Raw genomic sequence first — 23,497 nt, forward strand, 5'->3', positions numbered from 1 at the left:
GTGGATTAATTTCAGCCTTGATCGGGAAACTCGATCGTGTTTTTCCTTTTGCGTACTTCACCAGCGTCGCCATAGAACAGTGGATCGCGAGTGTATTTTCTTTCCACGTTGCATCAATTATTAACTTCATCAAACTACAAACTACACACTTTTGGGAATTAAAAAAAAAACTATGTTGTACATATGATTATTTTTTACGATCGTAGTTTTGATTTATTTGAAATACAATAATAGACACGCGGGTCGTCCTTGTCCCTACTCACTGCATGGCGCGCACCTGCGAGGACACAACATAAAATCCTAACCTGTTGCGTTGAGTGTGAGATTTGTTTACAACAACTATAAAAACGATCGTATGTCGATCCTGTCTCTTGCCTGCGCCCACATATCATATCGCGCTGGAAACGAGATTCCGGCCCTAATATTTCCAACGTACAAAATACATATGCGCATTGCTCCAACTGGAAGGAGATGCAAACGAGTTGGAAAACCAGGATAGTTTAAGTAAAATGCAAAGGAATGTTTGATAAATCTGTCTTCTGTTTGATCGTGTGCTCGGTCCCGCAAACGGTGGATGGAATTTTTGGTGAAACGGCGACACCGGGCGTGCCAAAATGCAGTACCTTGAAAGGTGGCTTTGCTGCTTGTGTACATTGCTGTTTGCTTCTTAAATTACATCGCTGCCATAACATTTACCTCCCTAAAGCACATGCGGGTCGGTTAAAAACCGTTTACTATACACCCCCTGCCGTGGGAAACCGCTTTCCCAAAAGGTTCCACCGAACGTCGTTCCTAAGCTTGTTCTGCAAGGGTTTGTTCTGTTTTTTTTTTCGCGCGTCCTGTCGCTTTTTTTTTGAATTCATTCTTTATGGTCAACTTTTCGCTATCACGTCCTTAAGAGCTGCCGCCATTACACGATTTATCTAGCTAATAAATACACGAAAAATATATTCTTTTTTTCCCCGTTCCCCTTTCTATGTTCTCGACCATTCAATTACAGGGCCGGCGTAATTATAGTGAAAGATTGTTTCTCGCTGCGCACCATCCTCCACACTATTCTTATTGCTAGGATTAAAAACAAAGTTCCACATGTGTTCTCTCTACTAAGGCTTCCCAGCAGACTATTTTACATATTTTATTAGGCACGTGTGTATCTCTCGTTCGTGTCTGGTTTTTTTTCTTGTTTCTGTATTTTTCCTATTAGGTCCTTTCCTGTTACTTTCCTATTAGGTCCATTAGGATTTTTTTATGTCAACTCACCTTCGTATCCATTGACCGTTGAATTTCGTTAAAAACTTCTCCCAAAAAACATAAAAACACTTATCTTCGGGGAGAAGTGTGCATTTTGAGATAGTTTGGCCATCCATTCAACCTGTGTTAAAAAAAAGTACCTTTTTTTTCTTCTTTGCCATATGCTATTTGTCTCTTTATAATACTATATCATTAGTTCGTTTTCCCCTTTTTAAATGCTTTGCCTAGTTTACTGCTATACCTTAAATGATTAAAACACGTTTTTCAACGCCCTTACATAAGTCAATGCTAATGTTTATTTTTTGATGTTTTGATTTTGTTTACAAAAGAGTCTTCCTTTTTCGCCAGTTCTTTCCAGTACGGATACTATGTTCCTTGTTTAAAATCCATCCCTTCCCGTTAATTTAGTTCACCACCTATTTCACATCTTTAATTACTTTCCCATCCGTTTGTCGTAGGTCCTTAATGTAAATAACGATAAAGAAATAAAAAAAATGAAAATTTCGCGTTTCTTAGAATAGATCGCGTGATTATTACGTTACATAGTAAGAGACCAAACACATTTTATTCTCTCACCGTCTCACATTCAACATCTTTCTTGCACCCTCTGTCTCTCTCTCTCTTTGTGGCTCGTTTGGAATTATTATTTGTCCGAACGCCCACGAAAAAGGGCAATCATATCGATCATGTCGTCCCTGGCACGGACGCGCTTCCCAACTCCTAGGACATGTATGCTGCTGCTGTTGCTGGCCGGCTGGAAATGTAACACCGACCGACCCGGAATGAAGCATGCATGGACAAAGTTATGAGTCATCGCGGCCACAGCGCAGTACAAACGACTGCCCACGTTCAACACGACGTGTGTTCGTGTGTCTTCGTTCAGTCTTTTTAGGAAGGGCTAGCGCAGTTTCTTATTGCACGACCAGCCACAACAGACACGAAAGGAGGTCGAGGGTAGGAAGGTAGATGGAAGGAATAAAGTGTCACAAATAATGGTGGGTTGGCTGGATAAGAGCAGAGACACGTCCAAACATACATCAGTTGTTATAAATGTCGTTGAATCGATAACTTTTTCGTTAGGTAGATGGGCTGAAGTTTTTTGATTACATTAAAAAAAACTGTAATCGGGCGTTCTTTTTGTACAAGAAATGAATAAGTCAAATTTAACCTAGCTGACTCACGGTAATCTCCCCAATACCAATCTAACAAGCGCTGAACAATGGATCGACACCCGAGGCAGCAAAACCTGTAAATCCGCCAGGAAAACGCAAAAGGCAGGACTGTCGAACTATTAGATATTTTTGTTTTAACTCGCGTTGCGCTTGCACCGGATTTTGTCAAATAGATTTTGGATAACTTTATCATTCACTTTTAATAAATAAATTCCTTCGAAACTACCAACCACCATTCCCCCGGCGCAACCTGACTTTCGTTTCCATGTCCTCTTGTGCCATCTTGAGCTAAACAAAATATATCAAGAGAAAAAAAACTCACAATTTGAAGAGTGATCCTCCTCAAATGGCAGTGGAGCAAAAGATAATTAATTACCTTTTCGAATGACTTCTGCAAATTTTAAATCGAACGATTCTCCGTTGCTAGCTTTTCGAGAAGATGTTTAAAGTGAAATGATCTTAACAAACTATTTCGTCTATTTTCCATGGAGGCCCGTGTGTATATGTGTTCTGTATGTGTCGTGTATGTGTGGTGACTTCGAGCATTTGTCCAGTGTTACTGAACGATAGATCACAAAGTGGTCATTCCTCTCTTGTCTTATCGCTAGGTTTGTTTAGAGGACGACAACGGGAACAACATCCATAATCTTCGCTGTGACCTTTGCTTGGCGTTCCTTGCTGTTTCTCTTCCCTTTTTTTTTGTTTATCACACACACTTAGATTGACTCGAAAGTGCCGTTTATGTTCAGCGTTCTTCATATCCTCCAGCCCTCCTCGTCGTCGACGTTCGAGTCCGTGTCGGACGGTTCCTCGCCGTACATGTCGGCCAGCTTGCGGAACCGTGGGCCAAAGTTCGACAGGTAGTTGAACTTCAGGTCACCCTCGTCCGTGCACGAGGCCAGACTGGAAAGCGAGCCCGTACTGTTGCCGTCGCCCTCGTACGCGTAGTGTCGCACATCGTCGATCGGGTACGCGTCAGCATCCTTGTCGCACGCGTCCTTCTTGTCGGTGAGGAACGCACCGATGTCGGGCACCTCGGTGTTTGCTTCCTTCTGGCGCAGCTCGCTGCCGTACGGTTTGTCGACGTAGATCGGGGGTGCCTGCAGCACGGTCAGGTCGTACTCGGCGTCCCGCTCGCCACCACCCTCCTCCTCGTAGTTGATGATCGTCTCGCGGATGTCGTCCATGTCCTTCTCGTGCCAGCCGTCCTGGTGCTTCTTGTGCACGACGACCGCCAGCAGCAGGACCAGCAGCACCACGATGCAGGCGATGATCGCGATCAGGAAGTACGAATCGATGCCGAACGAAACGGCCACCGCAACCGACCGCTGACAACCCGGGTCGTGGTTCTTCGCCAGGCTCGGCATGCCCAGGTTGTACGTATGCTCGTTGATGGTGAGATTGCGCAGGCACCCGCTGTAGCCTTTGTCCTGGGGGACGTACGTCCAGTTGAACAGCGACCCGAGATACTCCAGGTTGACGGCCGCTCCACCGAGCTGTAGCGGGGCGTTCACGTTCAGGAACCGGTTCGGACCCTTCGGCGCGTCCAGGCTCATGCACGTCGACAGTTTGCAGTTGTCCACGATCATTTCAACCGTTTGGGGCTGCAGCACGATTTCGACAGTGAACGGTTTATTCTGCGGGAACCGATGCCGGTGTTCGATGCGGATCGTTCCGCTGCCGTAGTCGAGCAGTAGCACCGGTAAGCCCTTGACCAGCTCCAGCGCGAGGAAATCTTGCACCGAAAGGCGTGGATTGTAGTTCATCGGGCCGATGTACATCACCAGGCCGTCCTCCTGAGTCGGCGACAGTTCCAGGCTGATGCGCGTCATATTGCACGGACTGATCGGTGGGTAAAGTGCGTACCCGCTACCGTGAAACCCGATGCCCAGCATCTCACAGTGTGGCCCCTCGAAACCATCCACACAGGAGCACCGGTCGTTCACCAAATAGCCCCCATTTAAGCACGTCATCGGAGGCGGTACTTGGCAAACGCACTCCGCCTGCACGAACGCGTTCACACCCACGAACGAGCTGGTGTTGGTGTAGACCGCAATCGGTACGTTCGACTTGTAGAGTGTGTTCTTGCAGGACAGCTCGCAGTTGCGTCCCTCCTCGATGCACTCGTCGATGCCCACCATCAGAATCGAATGGCCAACGTCTTCCTCGAGTTGACGCAATCGGTAACCCAGTTGTCCGTTCAGCCTTTCCGGTTCGTAGTACGGACTGCTGTGCGCCGAAAACCGGACATCCAGGAACGTTCCATTGGCGGTGTCACGCTTGAGCACCGTAAACACGTCCACATTTTCCCGACTGATGTTGAACATGTTGGCAATGTTCGCCTGTAGTCGATCCTTTGGAGAGCTGCTCACCCCCGGTGTGCGGGTTACAAACTCCTCCGCCGTCACGTTGTAGAAGCGCACGGAACCGCTCCGATCGACCGCTTCCTCCGGGATTTCCTTCACCGTCACCGTCACCGTGGAGGACACGTTGTGACGTGCAAAGTATCGCGACTGTTCGATCACGCGGAACTGCAGCTCGTACTCGCCACCGCGCGTCCCCTGCAGCATCGTGATCATACCCGTGTCCCGGTTGAGATCGAAATAATCGTGTGGTCCAACCGTTTCCTCCCACAGGAACGTCTTGTCCGGCAGGTCCCAGTCATCCTCGTCCTCCACATACACCCGACCGATTTCCGTGTTCGGCGATTCGCCCTTATAGTTGTACACGAAGATGCGGCTCGAGCCCGGCCGCATTTCGTTGTCGTTCTCATCGCCAATCACCAGCAGCAGAATGCTGACGTCGGTCATCTGCTCTTCGCCCGAGTCCCGGATACGAATCGGCACCTGGTACTGCTTCTGCTCCTCGCGATCAAACTCGACACGTGCGTACAATTCATCGCCCTGTACCTCGAACCGCTCGAGAATCTCGTGCGGTGCGTTCGAATCGATGCTGTAGAAAAATGGAGGCCCATTCTGTGCCTCATCCACGTCCTCCGCCGTCAGCTTCACGATCAACCCGGGCGGCTGGTTTTCACCCCACACGACCGGCATCGGATTCGAAAGCCGGGGCGCATTATCGTTGATATCCTCCAGGATGATGTTCACCGTGGCCGGCGTCTTCTTGCCCGCACCATCCTCGTCCGTCGCGGTGATGATGAACTGCCAGCTCTTGAAGCCCTGCGGTGGATCGCGATCGAGCGCCTTGCGCAACCGCAGGCATCCGTTGTCGTCGATCTCGAGCAGGTCCTCCTGCTCCTTGACGAACGAAAACTTGATGTGCTGCGGCTCGTCCTGGCTCTCGATGTCCGGATCGTACGCCTTGATGTTCATGATGCAGCCGGGCGGGATCGTTTCCTCCTGAATCGTTACGTTGCGCAGGTCGATGAAGCGCGGCGGATTGTCGTTCACGTTCTCGATCCGGATCGACACCGTCGCATTGTCCTGGAAGATGCCATCGTCCGCCTGCACGATCAGCATGTACTCGCGGATCGTCTCGTAGTCCAGCCGACTGTTGACCGAAATGCGGCCCGTGTTCTCGTCAATCTTGAACGCATCACCCACGTTGCCCGAGATGATGCTGTACGTGATGAGGGACGCCGTGTCCTGGTCGATCGCCGTCACCTCGATTACCACCGTGTTGATGTTGGCGTCCTCCGGTACGTTCTCCGCCACAAAGTGTTCCTTCACGAACTTTGGCTCGTGGTCGTTCTTGTCCGAGATCTTGATAATGAACAGCTGCGAGATGCTGTTCGGTTTTCCATTGCGGTACAGCGCCGACGGTGAGTTGTCCTCCGCGATCACTTTCAGGTGGTACGAATCCTGCGCCTCACGATCGAACTCCACCATCGAGGTTATGTTGCCCGTTCGGCTGTCGATTTTGAAAAACGGCTGACTCTCGTCGTCGAATCGGTACGAGACAATGTTGTTCGCCGGGGTCCCGTCCAGATCGTACGCGCGCACCTGCATCACCGGTGTGCCGGCCGGTTCGTCCTCCGGAATCGTTCCTGACGTAACCTCCGTGAACACCGGGATGATGTCGTTCTCGTCCAGGACCTTGATCTTGAGCACCGTCTCCGCAACGAGCTCGTGCGAATTGCGTACGCTCACCGTCAGCGTGTACTCCGTCACCGTTTCGTAGTCGAGCGTTTTGCCCAACTTGATCGAGGCCGTATTGTTGTTCTGCTCTAGCAGGAACGTATTCTTCAGGTTAGTCTGTTCCGCTCGGCCCTGGATCAACTCGAAGATTACCTCCGGTTTCTCAGGGATGTTCGATACCGCCTCGAACTCTGCCAGCGACTCGGTGTAGTTCTTAAACGTCTCGTTCAGCACGATCGGTGTCATCTGGATTTTGGTGAAGTACGGCGGTAGTTTGTTCGATTCCACAACGCGCACCTTCACGTCCACCTCCGCGTCCTGCACTGCCTCACCCTGCGGGTCCACGTTGAATGCACGGACCCGGATCGAGTAGAACTGTCCGGGACTTCGATCGATCGGCTTCGTCAGCGTCAGCACGCCGTTGTTCTCGTTGATCTTGAAGTAGCTGCTGTCCGGATTTTGCTGTACGATCTCGTACTTGATGATGCTGTTGTCTCCATCGTCCATATCCGTCGCCGAGATCGTCGCTACGCGCAGGTTCGCCTTCGAGTCCTTCGTCACTGACTCCTCATAGCGCACCTTGTCGAAAACGGGCGGATTGTCGTTGATGTCGAGGATCGTCACCTTGAACGTACACACGTCATCCAGCCGGGGTCGGCCGTTGTCCGTCGCACGCACCGTTATGTAGATCTCCTTCTCGCGGATCGGTTCGTCCCGATCGAAGATGTGGGCCGTCGTGATCTCGCCGGTGTTCTTATCGATTCGAAAACGTGCCCGCTCGCCTGGTGTCGTCACGAAGCTGTACTCGATCGTCTGCCGCCGGTCGGGATCGGTTGCGGTCACGCGGAGTACCGGCGTACCGACTGGTTGCTCTTCCTTCAGCATCGGTTTGTAGCCATCACACTCGACGAAGCTCGGTTTGCGGTTGTCTCGCAGAATGCCCGGCGATGAGTACGCCGACTCCCGGGACGCTCCACCACTGTTCGCTCCTCCGTTGCCGTATTCGTTCCCGTTGAGTGCGTTGTCCGATTCGTAGAGTGTGCTGAAGGGACTTCGTTTACTTCGTCGGCCACCTAACAATAGTTCCCGCTGGTAGTCGTACAGGTGACCTACGGTGTGCCTCGCTGACCGATGCACCTGCATCACCGGTGTGCCGGCCGGTTCGTCCTCCGGAATCGTTCCCGACGTAACCTCCGTGAACACCGGGATGATGTCGTTCTCATCCAGCACCTTGATCTTGAGCACCGTCTCCGCGACGAGTTCGTGCGAATTGCGTACGCTCACCGTCAGCGTGTACTCCGTCACCGTTTCGTAGTCGAGCGTTTTGCCCAACTTGATCGAGGCCGTATTATTCTTCTGCTCTAGCAGGAACGTATTCTTCAGGTTAGTCTGCTCCGCTCGGCCCTGGATCAGCTCGAAGATTACCTCCGGTTTCTCGGGGATGTTCGATACCGCCTCGAACTCTGCCAGCGACTCGGTGTAGTTCTTAAACGTCTCGTTCAGCACGATCGGTGTCATCTGGACTTTGGTAAAGTACGGCGGTAGTTTGTTCGATTCCACAACGCGCACCTTCACGTCCACCTCCGCGTCCTGCATCGCCTCACCCTGCGGGTCCACGTTGAATGCACGGACCCGGATCGAGTAGAACTGTCCGGGACTTCGATCGATCGGCTTCGTCAGCGTCAGCACGCCGTTGTTCTCGTTGATCTTGAAGTAGCTGCTGTCCGGATTTTGCTGCACGATCTCGTACTTGATGATGCTGTTGTCTCCATCGTCTATGTCCGTCGCTAAGATCGTCGCTACGCGCAGGTTCGCCTTCGAGTCCTTTGACATTGACTTCTCGTAGCGCACTTTGTCGAAAACGGGCGGATTGTCGTTGATGTCGAGGATCGTCACCTTGAACGTACACACGTCATCCAGCCGGGGTCGGCCGTTGTCCGTCACACGCACCGTTATGTAGATCTCCTTCTCGCGGATCGGTTCATCCCGATCGAAGATGTGGGCCGTCGTGATCTCGCCGGTGTTCTTATCGATTCGAAAACGTGCCCGCTCGCCCGGTGTCGTCACGAAGCTGTACTCGATCGTCTGTCGCCGGTCGGGATCGGTTGCGGTCACGCGGAGTACCGGCGTGCCAACTGGCTGCTCTTCCTTCAGCATCGGTTTGTAGCCATCACACTCGACGAAGCTCGGTTTGCGGTTGTCTCGCAGAATGCCCGGCGATGAGTACGCCGACTCCCGGGACGCTCCACCACTGTTCGCACCACCGTTGCCGTATTCGTTCCCATTGAGTGCGTTGTTCGATTCGTAGAGTGTGCTGAAGGGACTTCGTTTACTTCGTCGGCCACCGAACAACAGTTCCCGCTGGTAGTCGTACAGGTGACTTACGGTTTGCCTCGCTAACCGATGATCGTCTGCAATGTGGTGCGATGTTCTGATTTCACTGCTACTATCACTACTACTGCTTCTACTACTGTTCTCCACAGCGGACGATGCGACTAATGCCAGCACCGACAGGGCGGCTGCCAGCGTCGTCACCAGGCGTGACATCCTCGTGGCAGGTTTGCGCATGATCTGATCGGTTCGGTCCTTCGACGGCTCCCTCGAGGAGCACGTCGATGTTGCACGGGTCGAAAAATCTTCTCCTTCGCTACTTCTTATCCTTTAACGCGTACCAAACGCAACAAGGTGAGGCCGCGATGTAAATTCTACTATATTGCTTGCGTTTATGTCCCGCTGTTCGATGATCCTACTGATGGCGAAATTTTATTACTCGCCATAAAAACCTCAACAATACAGACCGGCTTTTCTCGTCCGTTCTCGGTTGATTTTGTCCAGGGTATGAACGTTCCTCTCGCTACTTTAATTTGACAAGCAACAAGCTGGACATCGTACGCCGTGTGTGTAGGTAAAATTTGCTGCACCGGTACCTGATGGGTCGAGCTCGATGCAACCATTAGAATAGGGCACAATACACACACACACACAACGGGCAGACGCTCTTCTTCTGCCGTTTGAACACGATAAGCCCTTCGATAAGTGTGTTACCTAGCCGTAGATAGGGCTGGCTGACGGATGAATGATGGTTGATAATGTACCACCGTCGCCGTCGTAGTCGTCGTCGTAGTCGTACCGGATCGATCGAACTCACCGCTCTATGTTGTAAATGAAAAGCGATCCGGGATGATGGCTGGCTTATCTTTTGGCCACCACACTATCACAGCACCTTATGCGTGCACTGCTGTTTTTTCCGGTTTACCGTGCGTTCACTACACGTTGCTGGGGTTGATACATCTGCAAATAGATAACGGACGGTTGAAAGTGTTAGATTTGCTTACCACACACAACCACCATCGCGAGGCTAGCCCCCGGCAATCTTCCCACCAACCAACTTGCCCTTCCGTTTTTGATTCGGCATGAAATCGAGTTAACCGAGTCGCTTTCGCCAGCAGAAGAAGCAGAGGCTTTCGCAGCCCGCGTCTATGCGGTCCGGTTGTTTCGCGGCGTCGGTCAGAGCTATCCTGACAAGTGGATGACAATCGAGAGCTCAATAAATATAGCCCCTTCCAGAGAGCTTCTATCTATCTGATCGCATTACCTACGCAGAAAGCAATCTCGGTCGGTGCCCGTTGACACAGGGATCCTCAGTTTAACGGTTGAGAGGAGTGCTTTGCTGATAAGAAATGTTTCCGAGAACCGTAAATAGCAGAGTTAGGACAAAACGCTCGATAGCGCGATGCAGTTGCCACTCAATTAACCGCAGAGGAAACTTTCTGATTGAAATCTTACACAGTAAATCTGTTTCGATTAAAATTCTCGAACACATCTTCTCTATAGGCAAAATTAATATCAAAATATTACATGTGATCCACATTGTTTTTTTAAACCTTCGTTATTTTATTCAGTCATTAAATATATTTTGAAGGAAGCACCATTTAGGCCTTTGGGTAAATCCCCAATAGTACCATACTAATGTTTTCAACGCGTCAGTAAAATAGCTGTTCAAAGTGTGTAAACATCCATCTATTCTAAGAAAACTCTTCATCTAACCGATGCACTCGTGCAATCTTATCTCATCGGCACATCTTATTAGAAACTAATTAAAAAGGTTAGCATTCTCTTATCGGCTGAATTAATTTTTCTGAAATCTCATAATCGGTTATTTATTAATCCCTTTTATGACGATCGTCCTAGCAACCTCGGGCGCTATTTATGACGCTGTACTGGGACGTTGAAACGGCGCCATCAAACACGGCGTGGGAAGCATCTATAAAGAAATTCTACCGACAAACATTATCGAGCTGCTGCCGCCGATCATGTACCCGATCGGTGCCGATTGCCTGCCGAGAGTCTTTGGCCTTGACGGGATGATGTTTCAATAAGATTTCTGCCGGCAAAAGTTCAATCCGTGGCGCACGTCTTATGTGTACAGTTAAGTTGTCATTCGGAGGGATAATTTACGGTCGCGATAATCAAGTAACCGCCCCAGATTGCATTTATTTAGTGCATATAAATTGCAGCACCGTTCCCAATCGTTCGTTAATCCGTGTGCACGGTAATGAGATGCGACGCATGTATTGAAAAAAAAAACGCATAAAGTTTGCATTCTCAAGTCGACAAAGGCTGATGCAGTGAAAATGAAAGATACTAAAACACCTTTCGGGTCATGAAACCGACTGTTTATCCTCACCCATCTTATTTAAAGTGGGGATGCAACAGCATCGTTAAACGGGGAGATTTTATGGACTTTTGCATATAAACAAAGAATCAATTCGAACCACAGAGGAAACCGACTCGGCCGACCGCCAGTTAACTATATCGTAAGAGTGTGCCAGCGTGTTTAGAGTTTACGATCTTCCACCGATCTGTAGCAGCGAACAACGTAAACATACACATATGCACTCATTTTTTTAATCAAAGTAAGCCCTGTGGGCCCACAAGGATTTTTTAATTAAATAATCAACAGATTGCCTTGGCTTACCCTCGATTCTAGCGAGAGTTAAACGACCAAATTGGAACAAGATTCTCATATCCTCAATCCGTTTTTTTTTATCAAAGCATATTTGTTGAGTTACTACTTTTATTTTATCATGCAATGTACTTAATATATGATTCAATGCACACACAAATATTCGACAGTCAGAAATTATTTTAATAACTGTGATTCAGTTTTGCTTCAAAAAGTATGCTTTGATTTTTTATGATGAATCAGGTACTACAGGCAAGGTATTTGACCGTCTTTAACGGGGCGGATCATGGTCTTGTCAACATCCTGCTGGCATTGAACCGTGGAAAGCGACGAGAAGGAAGGAAGTCTGGTTGTGGATAACGGATGGCCGAACGACGAAGAAAAGCACACTCAAATTGTTGTGTAAATATCAAACTTCCCTTTTCCCTGCTTCGCCTCCCCACATATAAGCTCCTAACGCCCGGTAGATTCTTACCTTTTTCTTTTCAAGACCACTGGCGTCAAACGAACCGGATCGTTGCCCGGATGCGCTAATGGACCTCCACTTTTTTGGTCGCGACACGTTGGCTTTCGGTAGATTGAAAAGTCAATCCGTGGCCAGTTGCACTTGATCTGCTCCGGTTTAAATCGGGCTACGGGAATATGTGTGTGACAACTTCCGGCCTTTCCGGAGCGCGACACAAAATATAGGTTGACGCTGAGGCGTTGCTTAAGATTCCACTCGTTCTACGCGCCGCGGACGTGACCGGAGGTGTGTGGCTGTATGGGCCATGTAGGCCTTTTCTCGCACCGAACCAGTTCGCCAGAACTGGAAATGTGTGTTTCGGAACGCCGGAAGTGAGGCACTGTGTTGGTGCTCGAGTGGATTGTAACGTTGTGCTTTCTTCACCAAACGTAAATCACACTCAAGTGGCACTTTGGCAATTTTTCACTGAGTATCAGAGGTTGCATCCAATCATCTGATGCACTTTATTTGGTTTTTTGTTATGTTTTCACATCAATAAGGCACCACATAAACCGTATGCTGAAATAAAAATAAAAGCACATGAAATTTTGCACCACTTAATAACACAATGATGATCCACTAAACTGAATTTTGTTTTAAATACTAAAAATCTTTAAAACGAAACAAAAATACATAATTAGCAACGGAATAAAAAATAAACAAGTAGACACTTTTTGGGTTCACTGGCCACCGTTTCCTGTATTCCAGTACGTGATTCATGGTACGCGAGCCAGTCAGCGTTATCTTACGGGAAACTAGGCTGGTACACTTCTTTTTTCGGGTAGTACACCTTTTTTGCTCTCAGGCACTCGAATCACTTTGATTGTAAACAACCTTCACTATCAATTGGACTGTTGCAATGCTACGGCGCGGCCTGCCCAGATCACAAGAAAATCACAACCGGACACAAAAAAAATGCTTTAGAAGCTGTGCCACTTAAACTCGACAAGGGCGACCTGGATGTATGTAGAACAGTCGAGTACACACTTTTAAGCCTAGCCGCTCGCGAGCCACAAATACGGAAGGAGAGTCATCGACGGTCCAACAAAGGCTTCCACCTCCGACCACTATTCGATGAACAGCAGAGATTGAAGCCCACTTCGATGTGGGCAGTTGCTGGTAGATCCATAACAGAACGAGTGAAGAAATGGCCAGGCCAAAATGCACTGTTGCGTGTAAACGAGGGCTTAACTAATGCCAAGCTCTCTGCGCAAAGCACCGACGCAGCATCAACAAGAACACCGTCTGCATAGATGCTGCTGCTGTTGTTGCTACTCGCCCGGTAAATACTCTCCTTCCACCTTCACCTCGTGCACTTTTCCTCACTTTCTTTGCGTTACACAAGCACAAAGAAAGATATTTTTCCTCGAAGCTCGAACACCCGGTTTCTCGAGATCGCTGCGCTGCGGCTGCTTCTTTTCCACTACTAATGTTTTGCCTTTCTTATTCTACCTTCTCTGACGCTTTTAAGCATCGTGGCTTCCAACGCCACGGCGAAGGGCACCAGGTTGTTGGACCAGACCAACAACACTACGAACGAGACGGAGAAACGGAAAATGGAAGAAACAACGATAGCCATTCCGCACACACCGGTTGCTTTTGTATTCCGCTTCGGTGTTTTACTTCATTCCAATTCTTCTTCAACGAATCACCGCACAAAACACATTAAAAAAGCTACCCGGTTGATGTGTGTTAGTTACGTTCCGTCGACGGTTAAAGGTGCACAACTACACTACACAGGTATGATGCTCTTCCGTTTTCTTCTCTTCCTCTTCTTCCACACATTCTCCAACAAGCACATAAATTCACTGCTTTCTGGCCGGATTTAATCTTTACATTACCAAGCTTACACGGAATGTAATAATTTCTTATTTCTAAGCTTAAGCAAGTAAAAATCAAAACAGATTATGCATTATCAAACATGCCACACTATCGCTAATCGATGGTAGTAGTCACTGACCTAAGCTGGGAAGCGACCGATACGGTTGACGAACACGTTGACTCGCGAATCCGTTACGAACACGACCGTTTGCGACGGCACTTGAACCACTACTGGCGCAGTAGTTGGATTTTGGATTGCAGCAGGCAAAGCTTTTGAGAGCTTTTGACAGCTTAGGCCCTCGGTTTGAATTCGTTCATACTGCGCAGGGTGAAGCTGAATTTAGCCAAATACATTCTAGCTACACAACGGATTAGCACAGTACAGACATATTTTTGTAGCAAAAAAAAAATTGTTTTTATTGAACTATTCGATTCTACTAGAGTTTTTATTAATATTTCCATTGTGTTAATCGTCCAAAGCTATCTAAACAAAACAATACTGCAAATGTAGTCACAAAAACCAATCTTGTTTTAAACGGAATATTTCAAACCTATTTGATATCGTGCGGAATGCGAAATTTAAATTCAAACTATGGGATAGTCAAATTGCTGAAATCAGCGAAAGCTCTTTGCAATTTCTAACGATAAAACGTGATTTCATGCTTAAATAACGACTAAATAATCGAAACAATCAAACTGGAGCACTGTGAAGTTTTATCGCTATCAGAATTAAACAATTTTAACAACATAAGTGCTGATTTACATTTCAAAATTGTGGCTTCTAATCTTGAAAAAAGGTTTCATCCATAAAACCGTTTATAGCAACCGCAGTGTTGTATCTGCATCAGTTCCTCTTATGCTTTTACTATGTCTGCATTTACTCCTGTTGTTGCGATAAAAAAGAACAAAATATATTTAAATAAAATAAATATTCAATGAAGATTCTATGATATTAACATTTTCGTGTTGTTTATTTTCCTAGTGTCAATACTCGTTTTTCGATGTTTTGTTTGGCAGTTGCCTGTCTTCAGAAAATATCACTACCTTTGCCAGTATCATCTATGCCTTGAGTATATACCACATCATAACTGTCAGTCAGTCGTCTTCATCGTCCCTAAAAGAACGGTGTGGTGTTCGAGTTTCCGTGAAAAACAGCAGATTTGCAACCAGAAAAAAACTAATAACCGATCACAGGCACGTCTCGGGCGCCACTAGTTTATGTCGTCTTCTGAAAGAAGGCAATAGGTGTGTACTGGTGATATTTTGTTTGCCGTTTCAAGCCGATATAAGCTGTGCATCTCGAAGATTGCGAAGAAATAGTCAAGATTCATTGCCACTTTATTTGACACGAATCTGTGTTCATTTGATCGCATCGGATGCGGTGTGGAATGTGATTTTCGTAGCCCACCGCAGGTGCATTTCGTTTCCATCAAGCGATCGGATAGAAAAAAGTGCTGTACAGGTGTGGCAAGATCATCTGGCAGAAAGGTCGACTTTCCATAAAGTGCCGTTAAATCCGCGGGGGTAGAAGCAAAGAAAACGAAATTATTACTCATCGCCAATTCACCCAACCCAGAAGTGCGTTCCGTGCATCGCAGTGACAGAAAATCGAGAACGCATGAACCACCAACACCATTTTATTCCCTCCCGCTCACGATACGTAAAGTTTCAGGTTACCCGGTGCCTATTTTGACGTTTCGATGTTAGCTAGTCATTTTGATTACTGCATTCTGCTGAGGACTCTTGGAGTCTCAGACGCGTTTTCATTGCATTGCAGTTTTGTGTGTTGATTGATTGTGAAAAGTTTAGTTTTAGCTTTCAGTACGCCTGCCGTCACTCGTAGCATCGATTTGATTTTTCGTCCATTCTCGCCCTCTGCACTGCAGCAACTAGCGCTTGCTGTGTCAACGAAACGTTGCCGGCGCACGAAGAACGACGACGGAGCAGAAGAACCCCAGGAGTGAACAGGAACAGACAGGAACCATCCACAGCGACAGCGGCACACAATGGCAGACGTGGACGATGTGATAAGCGATCAGGACAAGATCCGGATCGCATCCGACTTCCTGATGCACGCACCGCCCGGCGAGTTCAACGAGGTGTTCAACGATGTGCGCGAACTGCTGAACGACGATCGGCTGCTGAAGGAAGGTGCCAGTGCCGCCTGCGCCCAGTACAACAAGGATCAGCTTACTCCAGTCATCCTCGAGAACTCGGAGTTGGCCGTGCTGATCACAGAGTTTAACGATCTCGGTAAGTGCACGCATGGTTTGGGGCACACGGAGAATGCACCGCCTGTCCGTCGACGAGAGCTTACATTCTTGCGGAAGGCTTGACCGATGCTATAAAATCAACCCACGGAACCGACGTCCGAATGCCGGGGGCGCCATGAATAGTTTTGAATGAAAATGTGCGATCCCCCCGATACATTACGTCGATGGTTGAAAGTATTTTTAGAAAACGTTGTCACAGCGGCTTTCCGCGCAGTAAGACGAATTGCCCCGCTGGTATCGCTGCTCCCACTGCAACGACCCGTCATCGGATTGTAGGAAGGAAAAAGGAACCCATAAAATCGAGATTTTGGGATCAACGGTTTGGGCCCGCACACGGGTGGTCGGAATGGTGAATTAAACACAGACAAGACCGTTCCTCCACTCCCGTCCCTCGGCCTCCGTACCGTTGTAATGGGGTTCCACTAGACCCCGAAAACACCGCCGCCACCCAACGGTATTGGTAACTGTTTTCTTTTTCGCCTACCCACCAAGACGCTTATCCGTTATCAGCGAACCGAAGGCGCTGGTTGCAAAAAACAGAAGAGTGCCATACCCCGATGGACCCCTCAACCTGATGAAGGATTTCCTTTCAAATCAATTTGTTGAGGCCCGCTAAATAAGGAAGTCGTCACGATTGGATGTAAAATTATATCCACCTGTGTGTTGGGGGTTTGAAAGGAGACAACTATTTGTTTCATGTCCTAGCATATCATATTCATATTGGCAGCCACTTAAACATGTTTTTAGCTGCCTTCCTATGCTTTATCAACCCGTTGGGTGACAATTGATAAGGGCACGGTTGGCACCGATAAGATATCGATCCATGTGCAAACTGTACTGATTTATTTCGCATCGAACGAACCAATGGAATAATAAGGAATTTTAGACCACGATCGAATCGATTAGAGATGAGCAGGAAAAAAGTAGATACGATTGTTTGTCTATAGGTGTGTCATTATGCGATAAAAATGGTAATATTAGAAATGTTTAAAAGAGAAGCCACTAGTCGCGCCATGGTTTTCATGATGCAAGTTTATCTTTGAATTTGAACAAATTGAACTCTGGATCGAACTGCACGGTTTAAAAACTTGCATTAGCAGGGTAAAAAATCTAAAATACCCCGAGAGTTAGTCTTTTGTTTACGAAATTACGCCTGTATAAAGTAAAATAGTTTTGAGCACAATTACCACAATCAGTTGTCGATCTGGAGAAAACTGAAACAATTCATCAACTATGTTCATTTGCTCACAACGTCATCTAACCTGTCCTCAAGTCTTCGTTCCATTACGCGATGTATGAATCATACGCATGGTCATGGTCCCAAACGACTACCTCATCCAGCCATAGATACGGGACGGTTGTTTTGGACCGGCATGAGCTCATTCATGTTCCCGCCGTCGCACGTAGTTTCACCTCGACTGCTGCTGACCCGACGGCTCTTCGGCCCTGCCTCCTATACGCTTCTCCATCCTTCATTTTTCTCTTCCCATCATGACCCATCTTCCCACCACATCATGCTGTAGGAAGAGAGATGATCTTCCACTCTTCGCATCCGGTATCTACATACGCTCATACGGGCGGAAGTCTGTCGCAAATCAGGTTTCCATTTTTCGATACTTTGCAACGATCGAAACACCACAGTTGTGTAAAGCCACAGTGTGTTATCAGTTGCTTCGCTGGTAGTGACGCTCTCTCCAAAATCTTACGCATGCATACGCGTGCTGTTCCGATAACACACACCACTCTTCGGTAGGATCGCCCGGGTCGTTCATGCTGGTCTTCGGTTCGGCCGATAACTCTCAGGCGTGTGGAAAAGTAAGATAACGGCAGCGCGCCAAGTATTGGAAGGAAACGGACAACGCCCTACAGGAAAGATGTTTGAGAAGCATATGTGTACGACCGGCACCGATAAAAGAAGGCATTTCTTCCGTTGATGAAGAATGTGGTGGGGTGTTGCTTGCTCCCACTACTTGCATGTTTCTAACGCTACCGTAGGGAATTTTATTTTTGCATCCTGGCACGTTGCCCAAAAGTCGGAGAAGAGCTAGACGTTGGCGTCCGTTGATCCTAAACGATGCCGCGAGCACTTTCACTTTCTTCAAACGCCCACAGTTGTATTATAAATTTTGATTCCCCCAGTCAATGGGTTCTTTTACACTTGTACACGTCAAGTGGTAAATATTATTTTGGAAAATTAAATGTTCAAATTTCCTCAATTCAGCGACGTTATCCCAAGTATGGCTACATTTGAAAAATACTCCATTTCACAAGGGTGTCCTTATTTTGGCTTTGAGAAAACTTGAAACTGATTATGACCAAGGCGGTCTTCGGCATATTATATTTTTGTGAGGCCTGTTATTTTTTCCCCCTCAATGTGTTTTGCAGCACAGTCATGTGCAACAATTTTAAAGTCGATTAACTGCCGCGCTCTGTCGAAGTTGCCTCCCACTTAGTTTCTTGGTTCGAGAAAGCCTAAGGCGAGCAAATTTGGCATTTTGATAAGTTTCGTTTAGTTGCGTTCCAGTTTCAAACGGACGGACACTGTGTGGACAAAACCACCCTCTAACGGCCATGTTACGGCACCTTACTCGTTGGGATGGCGGTACGATTTTTCCAAACACACCTTCCTTAAGTCAAGTTGCTCCTTATCAGCCAGCTTAGTGTTGGTAGGAATGCCCGACAGAGTGCCGACGGGACACTGAAAATGGCTGCAACTGAGCGTCCGGCTGACTCAGGCCACCGGACCATAAAAGGTAACAAAAGTATAGGAAAGCTCGAAGGCTGGTCACCACCATTGCAGCAGCGAGCCTCCTTTCGACGGCACCAAACCGTGTCACTTGTTTGGTAACGATCACGATTAGTGCATGATCTTTGCGGAACATCTCGAGCGTGTGCGGATTTGAATGGAGAGTTTCCTTTAGCAGCCAAACGAAGGACTTTAACTTTATCCCATTTAACTACAAGCAGGTTGTTTGCTTTTGATGCATTTATTTTTAGACAAAAAACACACGTAAAAAGTTCTAAATTATCTGTTTAAAATACATTCTAAATTATGTTAGGAAATCATAATAATCTTTTGTGACATCGTGGCAAAATAGGCCATCACCCCAAACGTCTATGCGCAACTTAAACAGACAGATCTTTTCCATTATTGAATATTCGAAACGATTTCTCAACTCAACATGAGGACATGTATTTTTGGTACAAGGATTAATTGCCGTACATTGCACGGGATTGATAAATCTAGCAAACCAAGGTCAAAACGATCGTGCAAGTTGAGCAATGATGACGCATCTGGCCGATCTTGGTGATTTTTCGGAACATCTCAAAAGTAAAATCCCCTTCCATTCCGTGTAGGTTTGCTCAAAACTGGTAGATCTCATTGGAAAATGGATCAGAAAAGTGTAATGCCGAAATGGGAGTTCAGTTAAATCTCATTAAAAAGCGGAAACAGTCGATCGTGTTGTTTTTTTTTCTTCTTCGTACTGGAAAACTACTTCATCACGCGTGGTTACGCAATACGAAATACGAACAACAACTGATTATTCTACATGGGTTGGCTGACGCAAAATCCGTGATTGTTTAGTGGCAATTAAAATCGAGCAAACATGAACGAAACCGTGCGGTTTGGTATGGGGTTTTTGCTTGGATGTTCGAATGTAGCCAAAACGTACGTGCTTGAAACTGAAATAGATAAATCTAACGATGAAACATAACCGCGTAATAGTCCTAGTCGGATAGCTTCATGTTTTTCGGTGGCGTAGAAGATAATTCACCTTTTCTTGCACACGTGTTTGCACGTGTTGATCCCAGGTACCGGTCCAGTTCTCGAAGCATATCAAATTACTTTTCGCCATGCAGGAGGAAATGGTCGTATGGACAAACATAAATGTATACCCTTGGTTGAAAGCGAAACTGGTGCAACGCATAGGATGCTTTATTTGAATTCCTTTTTTTAAATTAGATCGATCAATAAAAACAATACTTCCACGCAAAGCCGGAATGAGGGCACAATCCGCAGTCCGATCGATCCCCATTTGCCAGGGAAAGAGGTCCGTATCGGCCATGTGTGTGTCTTTCACAGATTAGTGCAGTGAAAAGAGTGAAAACCAACGGAACACCCGGCCACTTGTTTTGTCTTGAAACCCCCCTCCCTACCCTGTCTGACGCATTTTTGTCCCTTTCGACTGGTGGATAAGCAGTGAAAGTTTCCATGGTTTACGGCATACGTTACGCGAGAGGTGCGTGTTTTGGTCTCTATCGAGAGATGATCCAATGGCATGCCCGAGAAGTGGTTGGTAACATCTTGTGGAACATATAATTGGAGCAATGAAAATGCACCAAATCGGATTTGATGTAACACTAGTTAATGTTTTCATACCACTCATAACCGGCCCATAAAAGGAGAAATACGGAAAAAACAGAGCCTAGCAAACCAATTGTTAATTATAACTTATTGTTATACCAACTATTTTCTCTTGAAACCTGAGTGAACTAGTAGAAGCTCCAATAAGGCATCCACACTATTTTTTGTTTATTAGGACCGCGGGAAAAACATCAAAATTTCATCTGGAACACTGGTAAAGAGATATCCTTGTCTTTTAATAATGAAGCAGGAAGATTAATGTGAATAATAAACATAACTAAAATATCATTGCTCGAAAGTTAAGTCCCACAAATCAATTAATTGAAACAAACATTATTGTCAATAATCATTATGAAAGCGTAGTTTTATTTAATCATTCCTTTGAAATTATCAAGCTCATAAAAACCACCCCCGACTCGTGGAGGAGATAAGGGATTTTTTTTCTTACCAAACTCTAGTGTACCAAGCATGGAGTACAACTATTTTTATAGGCTTTCGGACACTTTGTTTGGTCGTATAATTTTATGCCACGCGTTCAACGAAAGCCAAACTACGTTAGAATGCGTGGTTATTTACACCTCGGCTGTTACATTTACTACAGCTTATAACTAATTAAAGTCTGCGAAAGCGAGGCGCTAGGTTCGTCCGGTCAAAGCCACACCTTCGCGGCACGCAAGGGTCGTGTTTGATATGACCGATGTGCGCTGTCCAGTCACTTCGCTTATCCGTTACGATGCGATTAGGTTTGGTTGCCCCGTGGGTCAATGAAACATTAAACGATTAAGTTGTGCGTCCGTGTGTTTGTTTTCCTTACGGCGACCTAGTAAGAAACTGTCTCGTCTGACGCTTCTGTTGAGCACACAGTCCATCCCCATTGTTAGGTTTAAGCACGCTTGAAACACTAGTTAGTGAACGATCATATTGTAAAGTATCGTATTACGCATTGTTGAAATAATCGCATTGCATTCTAAGGGCCTGGTAAGAGAAAGTTCATTGCATTCAAGGGGGAATTTTATTCTATATCGTCGGCAATGACCAACCAACTCTCGGTGCATAGCAAAGATGATTCATGGCCGGGGTACGCAGTAGCACGCGGATACTTTTCCTATTGGGGACAATCTTCTTAGGGCAATTGGTTACACAAATAGTAGTTCTTTGTTTCGTTTCAAATTAACACAATTACTCCGGACGTCTGCGTGCCTGATACATGTGAGAACGTGCTAAACAAACGTGGGGACCATTTTGAAAACATACTTGGGACATTGACCGTCCTCTGCGCCCGTACACTGATGGTGTTGTGGTGGATGAAACTATTTTAGGACGATATGGAGGCGAACAAGAAGAAATATTAAAACATCTAACGGTTTTCTCTTACCCTCCGGTAACAGGTGGCGGCCGCTTCTATGATCCACGCACCAAGCAGAGCTTCAAGTTCGACCACCTGCGCAAGGAGGCCACCGACCTGCAGAACCTCGATGGTGACCACACGTCGGAGCAGTGGCGCGCGATGCTGGACATCGAAACGCTCACCTACAGCGCCAACCATTACCGCAACGGGTCCTGCTCGGTGTACGGGCGGACGGTGAACGGGCAGATCACGCTGAACGTGTGCATCGAGGACCACCAGTTCCAGCCGAAGAACTTCTGGAACGGGCGGTGGCGCTCGGTCTGGTCGATCACGTTCCCGGCGACCGGCGGTGGTACGGCCGAGCTGAAGGGTTCGCTGAAGCTGCAGGTGCACTACTACGAGGACGGCAACGTGCAGCTCGTGTCGGCGAAGGACTGCCGCGAGTCGGTACCGATCACGAACGAGGCCAACACGGCGAAGGAGATCATCCGGCTGATCGAGGAGAGCGAGCACGACTACCAGACGGCAATATCGGAAAACTACCAGACGATGTCCGATACGACGTTCAAGGCGCTCCGGCGACAGCTACCCGTGACGCGGACGAAAATCGACTGGAGTAAGATAGTATCCTATAGCATCGGTAAGGAGCTGAAGACACAGTAGAGCGCGCGCGCCTAGGGAGAGGAACAAGCATTAGAAGGAGCGGGACATGGTGAGGTCATGGTGGAAAACGAGAGCAACAAATGAAATGCATCGCTGCAGCGTCCCTGAAACGGTAGGGACGACGGGGCTTGGAGAGCTAAGCAAAATCGGAGCAAAAAAGAAAAAAAGATCGTTAGGAAAAAAGCAGATGGAGGGGGGAGGGAAATGCGCGATTTAGTTTACTCCTTTTTCTTTTTGTTACTAGGTAGATGAGAACATGAAACAAGCTTACCGAGACACTACTAAACTTAGCCTAGTTGTGCGTTGGGATATCCTGCAACCTCCAATCACACATTAGATACGCGCGACAGTTATTTCCCCCTACTCTCCCTCCCGTGTGGGCTGAGAGAAGAACGAACAAACCAGGCCAATGCAAAAAGTATTCAAACATCCAGCAGAGACAAACGGACACACTTACATACCGCTAAATCTTTCGCCCGGGTAGGTAGTGAAATTGATTTGTTTTGTCCCGTGTCGGCTCAATCGAGCCGTGTCGAATAACAACCAAGGAAGGTCCTGTTGGACCTCCTTTTCAGCTTGTTTGTGTTTTCGTTTTGTTTCGTTTTTTTACAATCTTTCTCTTCACAAGGAGAACGACGGATGATGGAGGGTTAGGACTGAAAAAACCCGAAAAAGAGCATGGAATAAAGCAAAGCTAAACACGCAGAAACAGGCGAAATAATTTACAAATGTTGATCCCTTTTTTATGAGAGGAAAATCACAAGGAAAATCATTCTTATTGAGTATGCGCAATCGAAGGTAAACAAGCAAACAACCAGTACTAGCTTTGGTTGAAATCCCAATGCCAAACGAAGCGTGTTCTTCAGGGGGTTGCAATAACGAACGTACTCTTAACTGATTCCCTTCAACATGAGGGCACATCCCTACTTCCTGCCTCTGCGCGCTGGTATCTTTTGCTGTTTTCTCCAAAAGATACGACAAGGAGGAAGTGTGTAATAAAACCTACCCACACTCCTAATACGTGAATCGCTAGGC

The 23,497-nt window shown here is 47.2% G+C and overlaps 2 protein-coding genes across 2 annotated transcripts; one reads left to right on the forward strand and one right to left on the reverse strand.

Annotated features, from left to right (window-relative positions):
* Positions 1-3,059: 3,059 nt before the first annotated feature.
* Positions 3,060-9,132, reverse strand: LOC131294619 (DE-cadherin). Its single transcript, XM_058322664.1, has one exon. The coding sequence runs from the start codon at positions 9,086-9,088 to the stop codon at positions 3,179-3,181; it is 5,910 nt and encodes a 1,969-aa protein (XP_058178647.1). The 5' UTR covers positions 9,089-9,132; the 3' UTR covers positions 3,060-3,178.
* Positions 9,133-14,918: 5,786 nt separating this feature from the next.
* Positions 14,919-22,597, forward strand: LOC131289630 (F-actin-capping protein subunit alpha). Its single transcript, XM_058318929.1, has 3 exons — positions 14,919-15,057; positions 15,699-16,065; positions 21,840-22,597. The coding sequence occupies exons 2-3, from the start codon at positions 15,819-15,821 to the stop codon at positions 22,460-22,462; spliced, it is 870 nt and encodes a 289-aa protein (XP_058174912.1). The 5' UTR covers positions 14,919-15,057; positions 15,699-15,818; the 3' UTR covers positions 22,463-22,597.
* The last annotated feature ends 900 nt before the right edge of the window (positions 22,598-23,497 follow it).

The sequence above is a fragment of the Anopheles ziemanni genome, chromosome 2 (assembly GCF_943734765.1).
Source record: "Anopheles ziemanni chromosome 2, idAnoZiCoDA_A2_x.2, whole genome shotgun sequence".
NCBI lineage: Eukaryota > Metazoa > Arthropoda > Insecta > Diptera > Culicidae > Anopheles > Anopheles ziemanni.

What these genes read in the sequence shown, in the direction of transcription:
- LOC131289630 (XM_058318929.1), top strand. Translation starts at nt 15,819, where the DNA reads ATGGCAGACGTGGACGATGTGATAAGCGATCAGGACAAGATCCGGATC. An exon ending in CACAGAGTTTAACGATCTCG is followed by an intron (nt 16,066 to 21,839) that starts GTAAGTGCACGC and finishes CTCCGGTAACAG; the next exon opens with GTGGCGGCCGCTTCTATGAT.
- LOC131294619 (XM_058322664.1), bottom strand. Translation starts at nt 9,088, where the DNA reads ATGCGCAAACCTGCCACGAGGATGTCACGCCTGGTGACGACGCTGGCA.